The following is an 18,867-nucleotide window of genomic DNA, read 5'->3' on the forward strand; positions in this document are numbered from 1 at the left end:
CAGATGACAAAACTTAGTCTCCTTCCTCCGGATTACTATAGACTGGGTGAGAGGGACTTGTCTGCGCTCCTCTTGGTTCTCGTTGCCCAACCCGGGCTCTATGGTGAAAACCCGGGCCAGCCGGGGGGCGTGCCCCACGCAATGCCCCAGCAGAGACTGGCCTGCTGGGGGTGCTCTTCCGAGCACTCCATGGGATCAATTTGGTGCACTTGGTCTGTCTAGGGTTGGACTGCTTGGCCATCCTCGGCTGTTTCAAGCAATTTGCTTCCACCCCCCTTGGGACCGTGTCAAGGGTTTGCTTCCCTCGGGGAGGGCCCCCTCGTGTGGGCAGCTCTAGAGCGAAGGCTAAGCAGCCCGGCAACTCCCCAGTGGTCAGATCAGATGGGATCCCCTCGCAAGCCACGGCGCGGCCCCTCCTCCACAAATGACGTTTCTCCAGCAGTTCGGAACACACGATGGCTGCTGACCCCCTCTGTCGCCATACCAGTGGCAGCGTGCTGGCAGACCCCCCCCTACCGGTTCAAGTTGTGCCTGGTCTCTCCCACCCACCCTGTGGCATAGCTGAGCAGGCCCGGCCGCCGGCACCCGCGTGACCAACCTGTCCACCCGACACACACACGTCTAGGGATGCTCTTTGGCGCTCGGGTCCTGCAGACAGCCCCAGAGGGTGCGAAGGTAGGCTCTGAGGCAGTTGCGCGGCTCCCCCCGTTGCCACCCTCCATCAGGTGCGGCTACCTCATTGATCCTGCCAGTAGCATATGCGTGTCTGAAAGATTAAGCCATGCACGTGTAAGTACAAACGACTGGTACAGTGAAACTGCAAATGGCTCATTAAATCAGTTATGGTTCCATTGATCGCGCCATCTGTTACTTGGATAACTGGTAATTCTAGAGCTAATACATGTCGACGAGCGCGGACCTCCCGGGATGCATGCATTTATCAGACCAAGACCAATCCGGGCTCGCCCGGCCGCTTTGGTGGCTCTAAATAACCTCATGCCGATCGCACATCCATGTGACCGCGACAATGCATTCAGATCAACTTTCGATGGTACTTTGGTGACCACGGGCAATGGGGAATCGGGGTTTGATTCTGGAGAGGGAGCCTGAGAAACGGCTACCACATCAAGGAATGCAGCAGGCGCCGAAATTACCCAATCCCGACTCCGGGAGTTAGTGACGAAAAATAACAGTACAGGACTCTTTCGAGGCACTGTAATTGGAATGAGTACAATTTTTAAATCCTTTAACGAGTACCCACTGGTGGGCAAGTCTGGTGCCAGCAACCACAGTAATTCCAGCTCCAATAGCATATATTAAAGTTGCTGCAGTTAAAAAGCTTGTAGTTGGATCTTGGGATTGAGCTGGCGGTCCGCCGTGAAGCGAGCTACCACTGCCTGTCCCAGCCCCTGCATGAATGTCCTGGGGGTCTGAAGCGTTTACTTTAAAAAAAGTACAGTGTTCAAAGCAGGCTGGTCGCCTGAATACTTAAACTAGGAATAATGGAATAGGACACTGGTTCTATTTTGTTGTTTTTCGGAACTGGGGCCGTGATTAAGAGGGACGGCCTGGGGAATTCGTATTGTGCCGCTAGAGGTGACATTCTTGGACCAGCGCGAGACGAACCAAAGTGAAAGCATTAGCCAATAATGTTTTCATTAATCGACTGTTGTTTTTGGTTGTTGGTCTTCAGGTCTGCCATTCTGCCAAATTCCCCTAGGAGTGCTGTTAACTTCCCGAGGGAAGTGTCCATGTCTGTTAGCATGACTAGGAGGTCGTCGGCAAAGGCCATTGCCTTATGGTCGTCCCCACTGAATGTAATCCCTTTTATTCCCCTCTCCTGTCTAATTCTAGCTAGGAAGGGTTTGAGAAAGTTTGCGTACAGGAATGGTGACATGGGCAGCCCTGCTTAGTACCCCTAGTGATCCTTATCGCCTGGGAGACATGCCTATTGATAGCCAGCCTGATAAGTGGTGCTCCATAGTTGACTTTGACCAGGTGGACAATGCCCGGGCCAAACCCCATAACCATCATGGTAGCAAACAAGAATGACCATTTGACTCGGTCAAATGCCTTCTCTGCACCTAGTGCTAACACTCCCTGCCCTCAGGACTGCCCTGTTTGACTTCTCTATCAGGTGGGATATTCGCCTAATGTTGACAAACGTTTGTCGCCCCTTGACAAAGCCTGCTTGATCCGGGTGGATCAGGTCAGTGATTACTTTATCCATTCTAGATGTTAGAATTTTTTGTAAAGATTTTGGCATCAAGGTTTATTAGGGCAGTAGGGCGGTAGGAGCTACAGAGGGTTTGTTTCTTGTTTGGCTTAGGGAAGAGGATTACCTTGGCCTCCTCCATGGACTGGGAGATGCGGCCCGTATCGGAGAAGGAGTTGAACAGGGATATCATTAACGGGACTAATGTGGTATGGAATGCTTTATAGAATGTGGCGGGGTACCCGTCCGGGCCTAGGGCTTTATTTGGTTGTAGCGATTGGATCGCTGCACGCACCTCGTCTTAGGTAATCGTCCCTTCTAAAGCGTCATGCTGGCTCTGTTCTAATCTTTTTAGCCAGCAAGATTTTAAGAAGGCCTTTTGGAGGTCACTCTTCGGTGCCTCCGCAGATTAGAGGCTTGTATAGAACTCTGTGAACGCCTGAAGGATCTCTTCTGTACGTGTGGTTTCCTGTCCCTGCACCATCTGAATGTGGCGTATTGTACCTGCCGTCTCCTTCTGCTTAACCTACCTGGCTAAGAGCCGGCCTGTCTTGTTTGCCTGGAGGTAATACTTCTGCCTCAAGAATCGGAGCGATTTTACTGCTTGTTTAGCTAGAAGGATATTGATTTGCCCTTTGATAAGCCTATACTCCCTCCTGATCATTACCCCCACTATCGGTCTCCATTACCCCTGTTCTAGGTCCACCTGAAGGGCTTTCTCCTGTTTGGCTCGAGATGCCTGCTTTGCTATGAGCATCCCCCACATGGTTGCCTTAAAGGCGTACCATACTACATGTTCCTGCACCTCCGGGGTCTTATTTTCCCCAAAGAAGTTGCGGATGGACTTGTGTATCTCGTCGCAAATTACTGCATCTCTCAGCAGATGTCAGGGGAACCACCACTTCCAGATTCCCCCCCCACCCTCCCATTGGATTTGTAGCTGCAGGGGAGTGTCGTCGGGCATGGCTATGGTTTCCCTTTCTATGATCCATACTTGGTAAAGCATTGTCTCCAAAACCAATATGTAATCAATTCTTGACAATGTTTGGTGCACATGTGAGTAGTAAGTATACCCCTTGGAGTCCCCTTTTAGTTCATGCCATGTATCTGCTAATGCCATTCTGTTATGCTAGCCTGTAGTTTACTAGATGGGCCTTCAGATGTGGGTGTCCTGTCTGCGCTTCTGTCCGTGGATTGGCGCCACGCCAAGTTAAAATCACGTCAGTATTAGCTGGCTTGTTGTTAATTGGTTTAGCTTCTCCAAAACCCCCTGCAAGTATTCGTCCTGCCCGGAGTTGGGGGCGTACACTGTGGCGATTGTGAGAGGCCACCCCCCATTGTAGCTGGACGAAGAGGAATCTACCTTCCTTGTCGACTTTTGTGCCTATTATTTCGACGTCAGGTAGGTGTCTAAACGCTATGAGGACCCCTCAAGCTTTGCTCTTGTCGTTGGCCTGCAGAACCTGGGGTTATGCTCAACTTCATTCTTTATCTGTCTTGCTTACGGATATCAGTCCCCTGGAGCGTCACAATGTCGGGCTTTGTATCCTGGAGGAGGTTCTCCAGTTTCTGTCTCTTTAGTCGGTGTGTTTAGTCCTCTAACATTGAGTTTTAGTATTTGGATCCCTACCCATATCCCGTTACGTTCTGAGAGTAACCATGTCGAAACGATCCCCCTCCGGCTGGACTCGGCTCAACTTCCCCAGGCCGTAACATTGCCCCTTCCGGCTGGACTCGGCTCAACTTCCCCAGGCCGTAACATCGCCCCCTCCGGCTGGACTCGGCTCAACTTCCCCAAGCCGTAACGTCGTCCTAGGTTGCTGGATCTTGTTCCCATCCCAGAGAATAACTGTGTGGGGAGAGCCATTCCTCTGCTCTCCCCTGTTTCCAAGATCCGTCACCCCCCAGCCCCCCATCTCCCGGAGCCGACCCTTAGGCTGACATTCCCTGTGTAACCCCGCCGGGTCTTAACCCGTGTCTCGTGATCCCCCCCCCCCTGCTGCTGCTAAGTAGACAGCCTATTCAGCCTGGGGCTTTGGTTGCTATCCCTCGGCTCTGACCTCTCTACTCCTCTCTACTCCCATGGCTTCTCTTGGTGGCTTTCATGTTCTGGCCTCCTATTAGGTCCTCCCCCTGCATCCCCTTCTTCTTCAATATTCAGGATCTTGGGTCCCTCATCCAACGTAGTGATGAGGTGTTGGCACCCTTCCCACTTGAAGACCATTCCAAAGGGGAATGTCCGCCTGGATCTTATCTGGGCTTTGGTAAGGGCTTTGGTCACCGGGCCCATTTGCCTCCTCGTTGTTAGTATGGATTTGGCCAGGTCCTGTAAAAGTTCTGATGGCGCTGTTCACTTTTATCAGGGTTGCTTTCCTCGCCGCTTGGAGGATCCATTTGTTTCGGTTGTATCGCTGTAAAGCCATCGCCACTTCTCTTGGCCTGGCCCCGGGTTCTTCTCGCTGCGGACCTTCTATCTGAGAATTTCTCCACCAGCCATGCCCAGCAAATCTTTGAACACGTGCTGCATTGTTTCCCTGAGGCCGGCATCGCTCACACTTTCTGGCAGCCCCTTCACCCTGATGTTGGACCTTCCCGAGCGGTTCTCCAAGTCCTTGGCTTGGAGCTCCAGGTTGTGTCGCTACCGCCTGCTGCTTCGCTAATACATCTATTTTCCGGGTGTTTTAAGTGAGTTCTTGAATTGCGTTTCATTTGTATCAATTCAACTGTCGCCTTTGATTTCCTGCAGGGATTCTGTGCGTATTAGGCTTAATTGTGTCTGAAGGGTAGCAGTCATTTGGTCACTGAATGCCTTAAAGCACTGTTGCAGCCCCTTGCTCGTGACCTCTTGCCCCTGTGGTAGCGTCAGGGGTTCCTCCAACTGCTGCCTCTCTGTCACCGATGGATCCTCTTCCTCTGGGGCTTCCCCCTCATTTCTCCATAGCTTTTGGAGGGTCCCTTCTGTTTTCTTGAGATCTTGGCCTTTTTTGGCCTCCTTGGCCTTGTTGCGCAACATTCCCTGCTGATGGCGAGTGCCTGCCTGCACCTTACTGTAGGGGGCTTCTTCCCAGGCCTCTGAGGTTCTTCTTGACCCCGGGGTATTGGCCAGTTGTTCTGTAGGAAGGGGATGCTTTTCTCTCCCTCCTGTGCGCAGCAGGGGTCTAGCTCCCCTTTAGAGCCTAGGTTGGTTGCCCCCCTGGGGGCCGTGGGGCTAATACGCTCAAAGGTGAAAGCGGTTATGGTCGCAGTGTCACACTGGCCTGGAGTCCAGGAGCTTCTTGAATTTCTTCCCGGGGGTCCCCCGTGCTCCCACCACTCCTGAGCCTCTAAGTATGCTCTTGAACCCATGGAGGTTCCTTCTCGGTTAATCTTGCATGGCAGGGTTAGTTTTCATAAGGGTGGGTGGTGGAGCGAAGCAGCGCTCTCCTGCAGAGTCAAATGCTGAGGGCTGGGGGCACGTGCCGTCCCAACCCCTCGCCCCTGGGTTCCTTCCCTGGCCGTTAGCGGGGGGGATGCTGCAGGAAACTTAGTGCTGTCACCCTTCTATTACTGCAGTTTGCCTCTGATGTTGCTGAATGGTATGGGCATGGGCCTTTGCCGGGGTCCGGGTATGCTGCGGGTCTCCTGCCATAGGGGGGTCCCCTTCCAAGTGTAGGTTATGGTGCGCTGGGGCAGATGCTTTCATACACCTCCATGTCCGTTGTTTGGGAGGGGAGCGTCTTGCGAGCGCCTGCTTCATGGCTACCAACTCCCTTAATTATGCCTACTTACCCTGTGCCAGCTGGGGCGCATCACAGCTCATGGGGGCCCTGTGCCGTGTGGTTCGTGGAGGCCCTGCGCTGCGTGGAGCCAGGCTTGCTGTATGGGGCAGAGGCAGGCGCAGGATTTCAGGGGGAATACTACCCGCTCCCTCTCATTTGTAGCTGGGTGTCCGGGCTGCGCCGGCTCTGCTGCACTGCCAATGGATCCGCGGTGGTCCGCTCACACTCCCCAGTCTCGCCTATGTTGCCTTGGCTGAATGGGCACCCTGCGTCTTCTGCATCACCCGCATGGGTTCGCTGATCTCCTCCTGCTCGACTGCCAGTCCCCACACAGGCATCGCTGCTGGCGGTCTCAGGTCCACTAACTCTGCCCCAAACGCTGCAGTTGGAGTTTTCTTGGTGACCGCTCGCTTCACGGGTCGTCCCCTTTGCTTTTGCTGCCCTGGGGTCTTGTAATGCCGCTTATTGCTCCTTTTTCGGATGGCCGGGGAGGAGCGCGCTCCTCACGGTGGGGTGGTCACGGGGGCCCTTTTGGAATCTTCTTATGAAGCTTTTTGAACCTTCATCTGCCCTTTCTTGAGTAATCTTTCTTCCACACTTCTCAATCCATTTTTCGTCCAGGATGTGGCACAGAGGGGGTGCTGGTCTCCAACGTTGATGATGCGGCTTGGCTGCACAACTCTGGCAGCGTCGGTGCTTATTACTTGACTTATCTGCCGCCTTTGATACCGTTGACCATGCCGCCTTGCTCGTCTGGGCCGGCCTTTCTGGTGCCGTACTTTCCTGGTTTTCTTTGCTTCTCTCTAACCGAACAGTCAATTTCCACCCCCCACCTTTTCACTCTGTACCGTCTGCCTTGAGATGTGGATTCCCTCAGGTTTCCTCCATCTTCCAGGTTTTGTTTAACATGTACATGTAACCTCTTACCAAGCTTATCTGCTATCACACAGATCCTGGTCCGTTTAGATCTCTCTTGTCAAGGCAGCGACAAGATTTAGGTCCTGTCTCGAAGCTGTGGGTGCATGGATGTGTAATAGCTGGTTCAAGGGAAAAAAATGTGGTGTTGGTGGTGGGCCCTCTTTCCTCTACTGCCTTTTGGACCCCCTCTTTTTGGCCATCTTTACGGGTAAACATGTCATCTGAGATGCCGCAGACAGAAAAGCTAAGTCAAGTATGTCAAAGGGGCCATCTTCAACTGAAAACCCCATAGTAAGGTTCTTTGTTTACTCCTTTCTCAGTTACGTGCCCCTCTGGTGTCCTTACTTGTTATGTCCTCCATGGAACACTGCAACGCCCCATTTCTGGCACAAACTGGCTACTTCTTATGGCACCTTCAGGTCCTGCAGAAATCTGCAGCCAGAGTAGCCACTTACACACCTAGTTGTGCTCACATTACTCCATGTGTGCACCATCTTCATTGGCTACCCATGGCCAAGCCCATTCAGGTCAAGGGCTAATGTCTAGTACATCATGCCTTTTATGGAACTGGGGCAGAATATCTACAGGCCAAATTCTGTTTGTATATTTTTGCTCGGCCACTCCGCTTGGAATGCCTGATATTAAATACTGACAAAACTGCCTTGTACATATAAATCCATTATACATCCATATAAAAGTGCTGTGTGCAAATGCGTCATAAAGTCAAAGAAGAACCATATTACTTCAAGGCAAATCGTAACTATTGGAAATGCCTGATTAAAGTGCAAAGAGTATAACAGATTCAAAAAGTGCCAGGTGCGCTTGAGAAAAGTGTCAAGTGTTTCTGAGTTCCTTCCACTCTAATCACATTTTTAATTTTAGGCAGTGTGAGTTGCTTTTCATGTTATTTTAGCTCACCATATTTCGAGTGACATTTTTAACTTGGAAATGTTCTGAGACATTTAGTTGTCTATAGTTTACCTGTACTTGTTCACATTACAGCACCATTATGAAAAGCAAATAATTTATAGATCGATAATTGCGTTACAAACCTCTGGCACTGTGTATCATCGTGCCCCTGCTGAAGGTGTTAAGTCGTGATATCTGTTGAGCCCTTACAGGAAATATTGTGACAAAAGATTGTGAACATTTGCAATAATAAAGTTTACTTTTTCTTTTATCCAATTCTTGCAACGACTCATGTGCAGTTATGAGAACTGTTTTTCCATAAATGTTTCACTATTCGGCTTCTTTTTCCTTCCAATCCCCCAGGTAAAACAGGTTCACTTCATATGGCTCCACCAATTTGATCTTTGGTTTACACATGTATATGTATTATTTGTTGCTTTACAGTGTAAGCACTTGTCATAATAAAAACACTTAATTACCCAATTGTCTATTTCTTTAAGCTAATGTGTTATTTGTTTTTAACCCCTTAACTGCCAATGCCTCCCACCCCCCCGCGCGCCAAGCCCTTTTTTGGTGGTTTCGGTATGTCGCCATTCAATCCCTTGTAATGCTTTATTTACATGTGATATCTCGCTCAAATTTGGCCCCCTTTCTTCCCACATGTAGGTGATCATAACGCCACCTAGGAATCCTAGTTTGCTGTATGGGGGTGAGAGAAAATGACCGAAAACGGAGCACATTTCGTGTTTTTTCAGACAATGCCAATAAAAATATGTACAAAGAAGCCTGTGGGTGTTTCCTTGTAAGAGCTAGGAACAAATGATTTGCTGTGCTGAATTTGCCATTTTCCAGGCTTTCAAGAACAGGTTGAGTGAAAACCAAAAAAATAAGGTTACCATCAATTTTGTGAGAGCTATGCGAGTTTACCCCTCCCCCCCGCCCTCCCCCAATAGTCCATGCGTGGACGGAATGGAAGAGGAGGGTAGGAAAGCTGAAAGGGAAGACCAAGGCATACATTTCTGAAAAGTAGACAAAATTCCAAGTTTAGGAAAAGTGATTTGTGAAGGTGAGGCAACATCTATGTAGGGAAAATGCCCATAGTTTGGGGAAAGATTTGAAAAATGACAGTTAAAAAAGGTATGTGCTGGACATGGTTGGACCTGTAAGGTAATGGCTTCTATGAATATTGAGAAAAGCAGTGCCCCGCTACATTCCCCTCACTTTTCCAGTTAGGAAATCGCATGTACCATAAGCCAAAAACGGAGCCATAGTACACAGGAATTTTATGCTGACGGCCTAAACAGTGATACTTAGCATGTGTAAATAAGGAAAATAAATGTGAGGAATGGCAAGCATACCATTTTTGAAAGAGCACAGGCAGCCCTTTTGAAGGGTAGGTGACATGAGCAGGTTACAAAAGCATACAGTGCTTAAATCGGCAACTACATGTAGTTCACATTTGGGAAATTAAAGGTTTGTGTAACAAAGTGCAATAGCAAATGTATGAAAATGCTAAACTAAGAGAAAACAACAAATGTCCTACCATCCAACATACACACACATGTCCTGACGAAAACTGTACCTCATGTGTCGGTGCAACTACCTGGGTGCAAATGGAAAAGGCTAAACCACTGGTAACCCAAGTGTTTCAGGAGAGCAGACTCCCGTAGGAACCGACAGAGGTCTGACTTGTGCCAATTGCCCTAGAACTTATTACCCAAAAGCCCGGCAAAGTCTGAACTTTAGGGAAAATAAACACAATTTTCAGACATTTCCAACCTGGAAACTACTGAAACATACCGCCAACACATGGCCTACCTTCCCAAAGGTGTCTGGATGAAAACAGTACCTCGTGTGGGTGTACCTACCTGGGTGAAAAAGTGTTGACCATCCCCCAAGTCCAACGGCAGTGCCAAGGAGCACCAGCAGGGTCTAAATCAGTTCCCTGAGGGGAAATTCTGTAATGCTGCCTAGCCAGAGCTCCAGGATGGTCTGGGGTGATGTCCCCGACCTTGGATGACTACCATGTGGGTCCACCATCCCCAAGTGCAGCAGGACTCCCAGGGAGCCCCGGCAGGTTCCCCGACCTTTCCCAGAGGGAGAAGCTGTAAGTCAGGCCAGCCAGAACTCCAGGATAGTTTGTTCCTGGCCTTGGGCAGCTGTCTCCCATATGGAGTGACCATGTCCAAGTGCAGCGGCTGTCCCAGGGAGCCCTGACAGGGTCACCTACCCTGAGGGAGTGGCACCCTTCTGGGGCTTCCTGGAACCGCTGCTGGGCTGCGGGATGGTCAACCCACATGGGAGACAGCCGCCCAAGGCCGGGCACTGTACCTGCAACCATCTTGGAGCTCTGGCTGGCCTATGTTACAGCTTTCCCCCACCAGGGAGCCCCGGCAGTGTGCCTAAACCTCCACGAAAGGAAAAGCTGTAATGTAGCCCAGCCAAAACTCAAGGACGGCTGGAGGTGATGTCCCCGGCCTTCGGCATCTGTCTCCCATGTGAGTCCACCATCCCCAAGTGCAGTGGAACCGACCTACCCCAAAATCTGACATTTAAAAAAATTGGTACAAAACATTTGGAAAAAATGCAACTACTTCAGGTTCAATTTCAACACATAGATCCATAATTATGCCAACGGCTAAGATATTTCACACTTTGGTCCAATTAAATGGTTATAATAAATCTTGAATATGATAAATATGTAAGAACCATGAAGTGATAACTCAAGTAATAAAATAAATGAAAATAAGGCCTACTTTAACAATATAAATACTTTCATGGAATATAAATGACTTAAAATATGAAACTGTCAATGAAAAGAATTACATATTGAGTACAACAATGAACTGAGTGACAGCATAAAAAAGGAGAGAACTGTGACCATGTTTCTAGGTGTACATATGGGAATGGAGCTACGAGACCCTGGAGGGGCCTGTACTTTCAGAAAGATAATAGCCAGTATATAAGGTATTCCCAAGGCGTCTACCCTATCCACTTTATCCTTTGCCAGGTACCAGTCTGTAATTCAAGACCTGGTAGAGTTTTGAAGAATGAACAACTCTGCATTAGAAGGTCAAAAGATTTGTGAGTATCGTCTTTGATCCCACTAAAAGTACATTTGAATACACAGTCTGCAGGATGGACTGTGGAAAAGACCTACTTGAGCTTGGGTATGCAATGAAGTTGGCTTATGAGGAGGTTCAAGGTTGGCAGAGTTATTGTGCAGCTGCCTGCAGGAGGCACCATGGTGGGGTCAGGCAGCTACCATGACAGCGCTGCTTGACTTCAAGTTGGCAGCTGACAATTTATAACTGATACGAATCCCTAGATCTGAAGATGGCGAGTTACTCAGAAGAGCCAATCACTTTGTCACGTACACACAAGGAGTTGGGCACATTAATTAACACCTTTCCTTTTCCAGTATAAAAAGGGGCAGGACTATACAGGGAGGCTTTGGTAGAAGGCCTGGTATGGGAGTTTGGAAACAAGCGTTGCAGTAAAGAGCGGAGTAAAGGAGGAAGGTGAAGGGAGTTGAAGGAGAGTAAGACTTGAGGTGGATGGGAGAGGAAGGTGAAGATGTGTCAAAGGAAGGGAAAGGGGAGAGCAGCGTGAAAAGGGGAAAACTAGCAAGGGGGAAAAGCAGAGATGGAAGGTGAGACACAAGAGAAAGGAAGAAATTACTTGGAGAACAGTTTAAAAGGTACAGACAAAATCGGTGTAGGAAGAGGGCCACCGATGGAGGAACATTTTTGGAAAGGTACTGAGGAAGAAAAGGAAGGTGGAGGAAGGAAGAAGTGCAGAAGGTGGACCCTGAAAATAAGGTAAATGGTGTGGACGAAAGCCTGTGTCCATTAAGTATTATGCTAGCTGGTGCCTTGTTGTACATCATAACCTAATACCTAGCCCTTCAAAAGTAGAGAGGGGTATTGGAAAGATGAGGAGGGGTGCAGTACCCTGGGTAAACACACTTGACCGTGGTTTAACTCTCAACACCAAGCTGAGTGGGCCTCTCTTCGGTTTCTGGCCCTGCCGATGCATCACATCATCAGTTTCTGGCCCCTGGAAGGGCCTATCTTTGTCTTCAAGCCCAGGAGTGCCAGCGCATCTTCAAGCCCGGGACAGACAAATGGTCTTTCTGGCCAGGAGAGCAAACAAATCTTCATGCCCAATAGGACCAATGCGTCGTCAATCCGAGGAGGATCAACCTATGCTCATATAGAGCACTAGAGGGGGACTAACTGAACCATTCCCACTTGGCAATACAACTCTAGTTGAGTAATATTAGAATATGGAAAGTGGCCATGGGATTAAAGTCCTCTAGAAGAACGGGGGACTCCTTACAGTGTTAGGAATGTCAGCAGAGGGAATCTTATGGGTGTGGAATGTGAACAGAGAACACTAGAAGAGAATGCAAGGCAAGTTGTATGGTGGTTGGTGTAAGGGTGAGGACAGAGAGAGTTGTTACAGCATAAAGATGAACTTAAAAGAAATGAAGTCACACATACTGGCTGTGTTCTGGTTCACTTCCTTAACTGGTGATGAGTTGCGGCAATGACAAAGAGCCTGCACTTGCCATTGAGTGTGGTTGCCCTGGCTGAACAGGTACAGGGTTAGTTGCACAGTCAAAAAGGTGGCTCAGTGGGACTCTCCTGCCATGTATTGGGGATTATCTGGGCTGTGCGTGAGCCTATGAGGACACAGGAAGCACCCTAGCAGCATAGCCGTGCATGCAGACGACAGAACACGTGATCCAAGGACGCATCGTCCGGTGTTGCAAGTTGTTACCTGGGAATTTTAGTCATGATAAGGAGTTGACATGTCTGTTGCTTAGCTATGTAACAAGCTGAAGGCCTTCACTGCGGGCACTGCGCTCCGTGCTGTGCCTGTCCCACGTGCACTGTAGTGACCGAAAGAAACACTTGCACACATAAAGAAGGGAGCATGCCGTAGCACAATTGGCTGTTACTCTGAGAGGTGTTTTTTCATTGCACCTTAAAAGGGAGATTACAGACATTTGTCCCTGTGAACAAGGTGACAAATACCAAGAGCACAAAAATAGGGAAGCAACAGAAACGAATTCAAAGATTATGGGAAATATACCAGGCACTGGGTTATTCCTAGGTTATTAAATCGAAAGAAAGATTCCAGAAGTATATGTTAGCAGTATATGGTCCTAATTATTTGAGTAAAAAGAAAGAGGCACTGTTTCTTTGTCGAGGTCGGGCTGGACAACAATTTCTTAAAACAAGCTGAATGCATCAAGATGGGCAACCAGCTTGATGTATGCATAGCCAAGATGGACAAGCATTACGAGGGAAGGGGAATAACATTTTGGCTTGTTATCAATTTTCCATCACACAACAGAAATGTTGTGAGACCATTGAGGAGTTTGTTACAGCACTGTGAGGGTTGGCTATAAAGTGTTGTTTTGAACATTATCAGAAAGAGGACATTCGGGACAAGTTGATGATCAACAGGAGATCAATTGGTCCCCTTGTCTAATGGGAACTAGCCCACTCACACTGAAGCAGCTATTTCCCATTAGAGAAACGGCCCTCTGGCCTGGAGATGCAGAAAAGTCAGAGGGCCGATTCTCTAATGGGAAATAGCTGCTTCAGTGTGAGTGGGCTAGTTCCCATTAGACGAGAGGACCATTCTGCCTTTCCAGGTCGGAGGGCCGTTTCTCTAATGGGAAATAGCTGCTTCAGTGTGAGTGGGCTAGTTCCCATTAGCCGAGAGGACCTTTCTGCCTTTCCAGGTCGGAGAGCCGTTTCTCTAATGGGAAATAGCTGCTTCAGTGTGAGTGGGCTAGTTCCCATTAGCCGAGAGGACCTTTCTGCCTTTCCAGGTCGGAGGGCCCTTTCTCTAATGGGAAATAGCTGCTTCAGTGTGAGTGGGCAAGTTCCCATTAGACGAGAGGACCTTTCTGCCTTTCCAGGCCGGAGGGCCCTTTCTCTAATGGAAAATAGCTGCTTCAGTGTGAGTGGGCTAGTTCCCATTAGCCGAGAGGACCTTTCTGCCTTTCCAGGTCGGAGGGCCGTTTCTCTAATGGGAAATAGCTGCTTCAGTGTGAGTGGGCTAGTTCCCATTAGCCGAGAGGACCTTTCTGCCTTTCCAGGTCGGAGGGCCGTTTCTCTAATGGGAAATAGCTGCTTCAGTGTGAGTGGGCTAGTTCCCATTAGCCGAGAGGACCTTTCTGCCTTTCCAGGTCGGAGGGCCCTTTCTCTAATGGGAAATAGCTGCTTCAGTGTGAGTGGGCTAGTTCCCATTAGACGAGAGGACCTTTCTGCCTTTCCAGGTCGGAGGGCCCTTTCTCTAATGGGAAATAGCTGCTTCAGTGTTAGTGGGCTAGTTCCCATTAGCAGAGAGGACCTTCCTGCCTTTCCAGGTCGGAGGGCCCTTTCTCTAATGGGAAATAGCTGCTTCAGTGTGAGTGGGCTAGTTCCCATTAGACGAGAGGACCTTTCTGCCTTTCCAGGTCGGAGGGCCCTTTCTCTAATGGGAAATAGCTGCTTCAGTGTGAGTGGGCTAGTTCCCATTAGCCGAGAGGACCTTTCTGCCTTTCCAGGTCGGAGGGCCATTTCTCTAATGGGAACTAGCCTTCTCAGTGTGAGTAGGCTAGTTCGCATTATTATGCAGGACTTGGCCACTAGGGGAGCAAATAGGGCCATTTCTCTAATGGGAACTAGCCTTCTCAGTGTGAGTAGGCTAGTTCGCATTATTATGCAGGACTTGGCCACTAGGGGAGCAAATAGGGCCATTTCTCTAATGGGAACTAGCCTTCTCAGTTTGAGTAGGCTAGTTCCCATTATTATGCAGGACTTGGCCACTAGGGGCAAAAGGGCCATTTCTCTAATGGGAACTAGCCTTCTCTGTGTGAGTGGGCTAGTTCCCGTTATTATGCAAGGCTTGGCCACTAGGGGAGCAAAAAGGGCCATTTCTCTAATGGGAACTAGCCTTCTCTGTGTGAGTGGGCTAGTTCCCATTATTATGCAGGATTTAGCCACTAGGGGGCAAAAAAGGGCCATTTCTCAAATGGGAACTAGCTCACTCACACTGAAGCAGCTATTTCCCATCTGAGAAATGGCCCTAACAACCGATGGTCCGTTTCTCGGATGGGAACTAGTATCAACCATTACAAAACACCAGAACGCTCACAAATCGCAGTCTGTATAGAAACGTGAAGTGTAGGTCACGTGTTGAGTATACGTTGCTACGTTCATTTCTCTAATGGTAACTTCCCGCTATCGCGCAGCTTTCAGAATGGACTCTCAGAGCCAGAATCTCGTTTCAACTTTCCAGAGCCTTTTCCTAGCTGGGCAGCATCTGAACTTTTTCCCCTGGATGGTGAGTACAGTAGTAGACTTACTCCCCCCTAACAAGCTTAAGCAAACTCTGATTAATCTTGCACGACCAGTGGTAGGAAATGGGTCGGAAGAAAAAAATAAGCCGAATGCGTGCACCTAAAACGTCATGGAAAGGTCTCAAAAGTAAGAAACATAACACATAGACGGAACACTGACATAGTGTGTTAGAACAACAATATTTTATTTAATGGAGACTAGAAGTCCCAGAATACAAAGTAATGCTGTTCTGAAATATATTTTCTACTTAAACTACTGTATTTTATTCACTTGGAGATTGGTTAATAAACGTTATGTTGCAACATAACTTGGCTAAAGAATGGTTATCCTAAACGTCTGGCTGGCTAGGTTCAAGACAGAACAATACCTTTTGGCAGTAGAGCAGGCAGTGTTTGGGTATACATACTTGCCAACATTCTGTGGCCCAAAAAAATTCAGATTTTTCAAGTTTCTAAGTAATACCAAGCATAACAATTACATCACAGGAAAATACAAAACATACATTGTTGGCACCACTGGAGCATTCTAAAATACACAACCCATCAAACAGCACAACATGGAAAGATGTTTAAAATGTATGATTCTGAATGGTAAATTAACACCAAATTCAATTACCTAACTTCACAGAAGCTAATCACACAGGGCTGATAGGCAACATTTCCCACTGCTCTGTAGCAGCAGCATGGGCAATGCATATTTATTCCTGCAGTGCAAGATGAATAACTGAACAACATGGAGACCGATACCCTCCTCAGTCTGATATGCAGATGCTGTGCGATGGTGGTATGCTCTGCTACTGTCTTCACTGGTGGTTCACCCAAGGCCTGTCCCGGCCAGAGTACAGGGCAGAGTCATGTAGCTGTCAGGTCACTGGATTGGTCTGAGCCCATCACTCAAAGTAATCACTTAGCCGCCCAACGCGCACACAGACTAACTAATGCGTTGCATGCTTTGTCCTGGGCCGGTCTCAAGCAGCCGGCCTTAGAGTCACATAAATTACCTGCCCCTGTAAAAAGCAGTAGGATCGGTCACCCAAATCTGTAGGCGATAGGACAGCTTGAAAAGCAGTAGCCTACTGCTTAAATCAGTAGGGTTGGCAAGTATGGGTATAGAGCGTTCGCCACCTCCCGGTTGTGACTGGACAGGAACCTGTGACAAAAACTGTTTGAAAAACTGGTAATCCTGCCTGCAGATCGCAAAGTATATCTAAGTTGAAATTGATCACCATAGACTGCTAAATGGGGCACAAAAAGTTTAAAACTTGGTTTTCCACTACTACTAAAACGTCTATTGGTTTTACAGATGTGCGTTAGTGATTCAGCTCAACATGGTTTTGGTCATCCGTTTGCAACATCTGCCAATTGTAGTGGGGACGATGGACGACCGGCACTTGTTCTACAGGTTGACAATTTCAGATGGAAGTGTGCATATTGTGGGTGGTGAACAGGGTAACCAATAACATAAACCGAATTAGAATTTTAAATGCATTGTAACATGGCCAACTGGAAGCTGAAAAGAAACAATGCCGCCCTGAATGAATCTCTCTGAGTAGATATTATATATAGACTCCAATGACACTGAATCCTTAGATATCTAACCCAGTCTTGCAAAATAAATAAAGGACTTTAGTGGATAATGCGGCAGCACTGGGGATATCACCAGGATAACATTGCTATAGAGTGACTATGTTCTTAAAAACATTTGATAAACTAAAAAAATCCCTTCTTTACATGTCAGTGTGTCTGACAGCATGACTAAACTTTTAAAGCAAGCTTTCTTTTTGCATATGTTAGGCATTTGGCATTGATGGGTCACCTAGTGGGCAGGTAACAATCCCATCAGTGCCAGACGCCTAAGCATATGTAAAATACAGGGAGCACTCGGGAGCAAGACAAAGGAGCAATTAAGTGCTGCCAGCAGCCCAGTGCAGGACGCTCTGTGCGACTTGTAATGGGCTTAACATCAATGTAAACAAGCCTAATTACATGCGCACAGACGGTCAAACAAGCAGGCAAAAACCGTGACAAGCGACCTCCAAATATTATAAGTGACTTTGGGCAAAAACAAGCCCAAAGTCACTTATAATAAGCGGACCTGGCAACACTGCATCCTACACGTTCTGGAGGCAGAGTTTGGAGGAGGGGGTGGAGTTCCGAGGGGCGCAGCTGGCAGTTGAACTCTGCTCAAAGGAAATGTTCAAAATAATAGTTTAATAAAAATTGTGCAATTTCTTGCATGCTGCTTCTTTACAAACTCCACTCTGTACATCAATTCCACTTCAAATAACTTCCATGGAAGTGGTGCACCCCAAAATACTGTTGGTAATGCAGTGATTGTTAGTACATTAGGGATTCATAGGCACGCTCTACAGTTGAAGGCTACCAGGGTAGCTCCGTAGTTTGAGAGACCGTTGCTGAGATGTTATATATTAAAAACTGGTTGTTAATCGTATGACTTTTTTTTTTGCAATTCCATATAAAAAACCAAGTGCTATAAAATGTGTTTGGGTAGGGCATGGGTTGGGCTGGTTGCTTGCATATATTCAGGGCGGAAGTGGGGGTATGTGTGCCTCTGTAGTGAAAATCAAAATTTGGCACACATGAACGAACCCACAGTTTAATTTCCTAATAACGGCTGTTATTTGTGAATAAGCAGTTTGTCAAAAATATGTAATGTCTTTATAAATTTAACCTATGATAAAACACAAAGTAAGGGGCTCAAAAATTACAGGGTAATACTCTTTGACCGACAAAAAAAAACCCTTTCAAAGAAAACTAGTGAATGCAAGTTTAAGTAGCATTTTTGCGTACCGAAAATACTTTCTATGAAAGTGTAAGATGCACATTTGGAAAACCACACTGTGCCCAACATGTAGGAACACCATTCCACTCCAGTGATGATCATGGCCCATTGATTCCCGTGGTGTGCCTTTTAGGCCAGAAGAAAGAAAGCAGGCTGAGCAAATTAGAGTCTGCAAACGCGTGAATGACGGCTGGGGAAAGGAGCACAGAGCAGATTAGATCACCATGCCCCGAGCTTCCCTCGGCAAAGCTGCAGGCTCGTTAAAGCCTTGTCAGGGCTGAGGTATGCCGGGTCCGAGATCCGGGGAGACATCTGATGCCAGGTCTCGGACCTGGCAAGAGCCTGCCCATTGACCAGTGCTAGGCACGGCAGATACGTGCCTAGCTTTTCCTTAAACTGCAGTATGCATAGTATTCATGGAAGGGAAGCATTGGGCCATTGGTTGTACATTAATTAGTTGGACTGTGCGGGTACTTAACAAGCCCATCAAGGCACAGCTGTACTGTGAAAGGCAGCTATTCTGTGAAAGGCAGTGGGCTAGCATAACTACTTATCCAGGAGTCTCATTTACAGGGCTCAGCAAAAAAGTCCTTTGCAAGGGTGTGTGGTACACGTCTCTACACCTCGTACTCGTCCAACGGGTGTGATAACATTGATTCCCAGGTCCCTCCCCTTAAGACCTTGGGATATGAATGTGATATGCATGGTCAATATGTAATAGTGTCAGAGAAATATGTCACCATCCCCCTGGCACTAGTAAACCTATACACTCCCAACATAGATGATCCCTTGTTTTAAGCCACGTCGCTGCTTGAGAATTGGCTTAAATATATAGCCACTAAAAGTATATGGGTGGGTTATTTTAATACTACCCTGGATTTAGCACTAGGCATTATCAAGC

The 18,867-nt window shown here is 47.9% G+C and overlaps 1 protein-coding gene across 2 annotated transcripts in view; it reads left to right on the forward strand.

Moving 5' to 3' along the window:
• Positions 1–14,965: 14,965 nt before the first annotated feature.
• EEF2KMT (eukaryotic elongation factor 2 lysine methyltransferase) overlaps positions 14,966–18,867 on the forward strand; it is an 835,612-nt gene continuing 831,710 nt past the window's right edge. Inside the window, exon 1 of one of the 2 annotated variants that reach the window (XM_069646116.1) lies at positions 14,966–15,147. In XM_069646116.1, coding sequence (XP_069502217.1) covers positions 15,031–15,147 — 117 coding nt within the window. In that variant the 5' untranslated portion in view covers positions 14,966–15,030. The remainder of the gene's footprint in view (positions 15,148–18,867) is intronic. The other variant, XM_069646118.1, reaches the window with a different exon arrangement.

The sequence above is a fragment of the Ambystoma mexicanum genome, chromosome 2p (assembly GCF_040938575.1).
Source record: "Ambystoma mexicanum isolate Mex_15411 chromosome 2p, UKY_AmexF1_1, whole genome shotgun sequence".
Classification (NCBI taxonomy): domain Eukaryota; kingdom Metazoa; phylum Chordata; class Amphibia; order Caudata; family Ambystomatidae; genus Ambystoma; species Ambystoma mexicanum.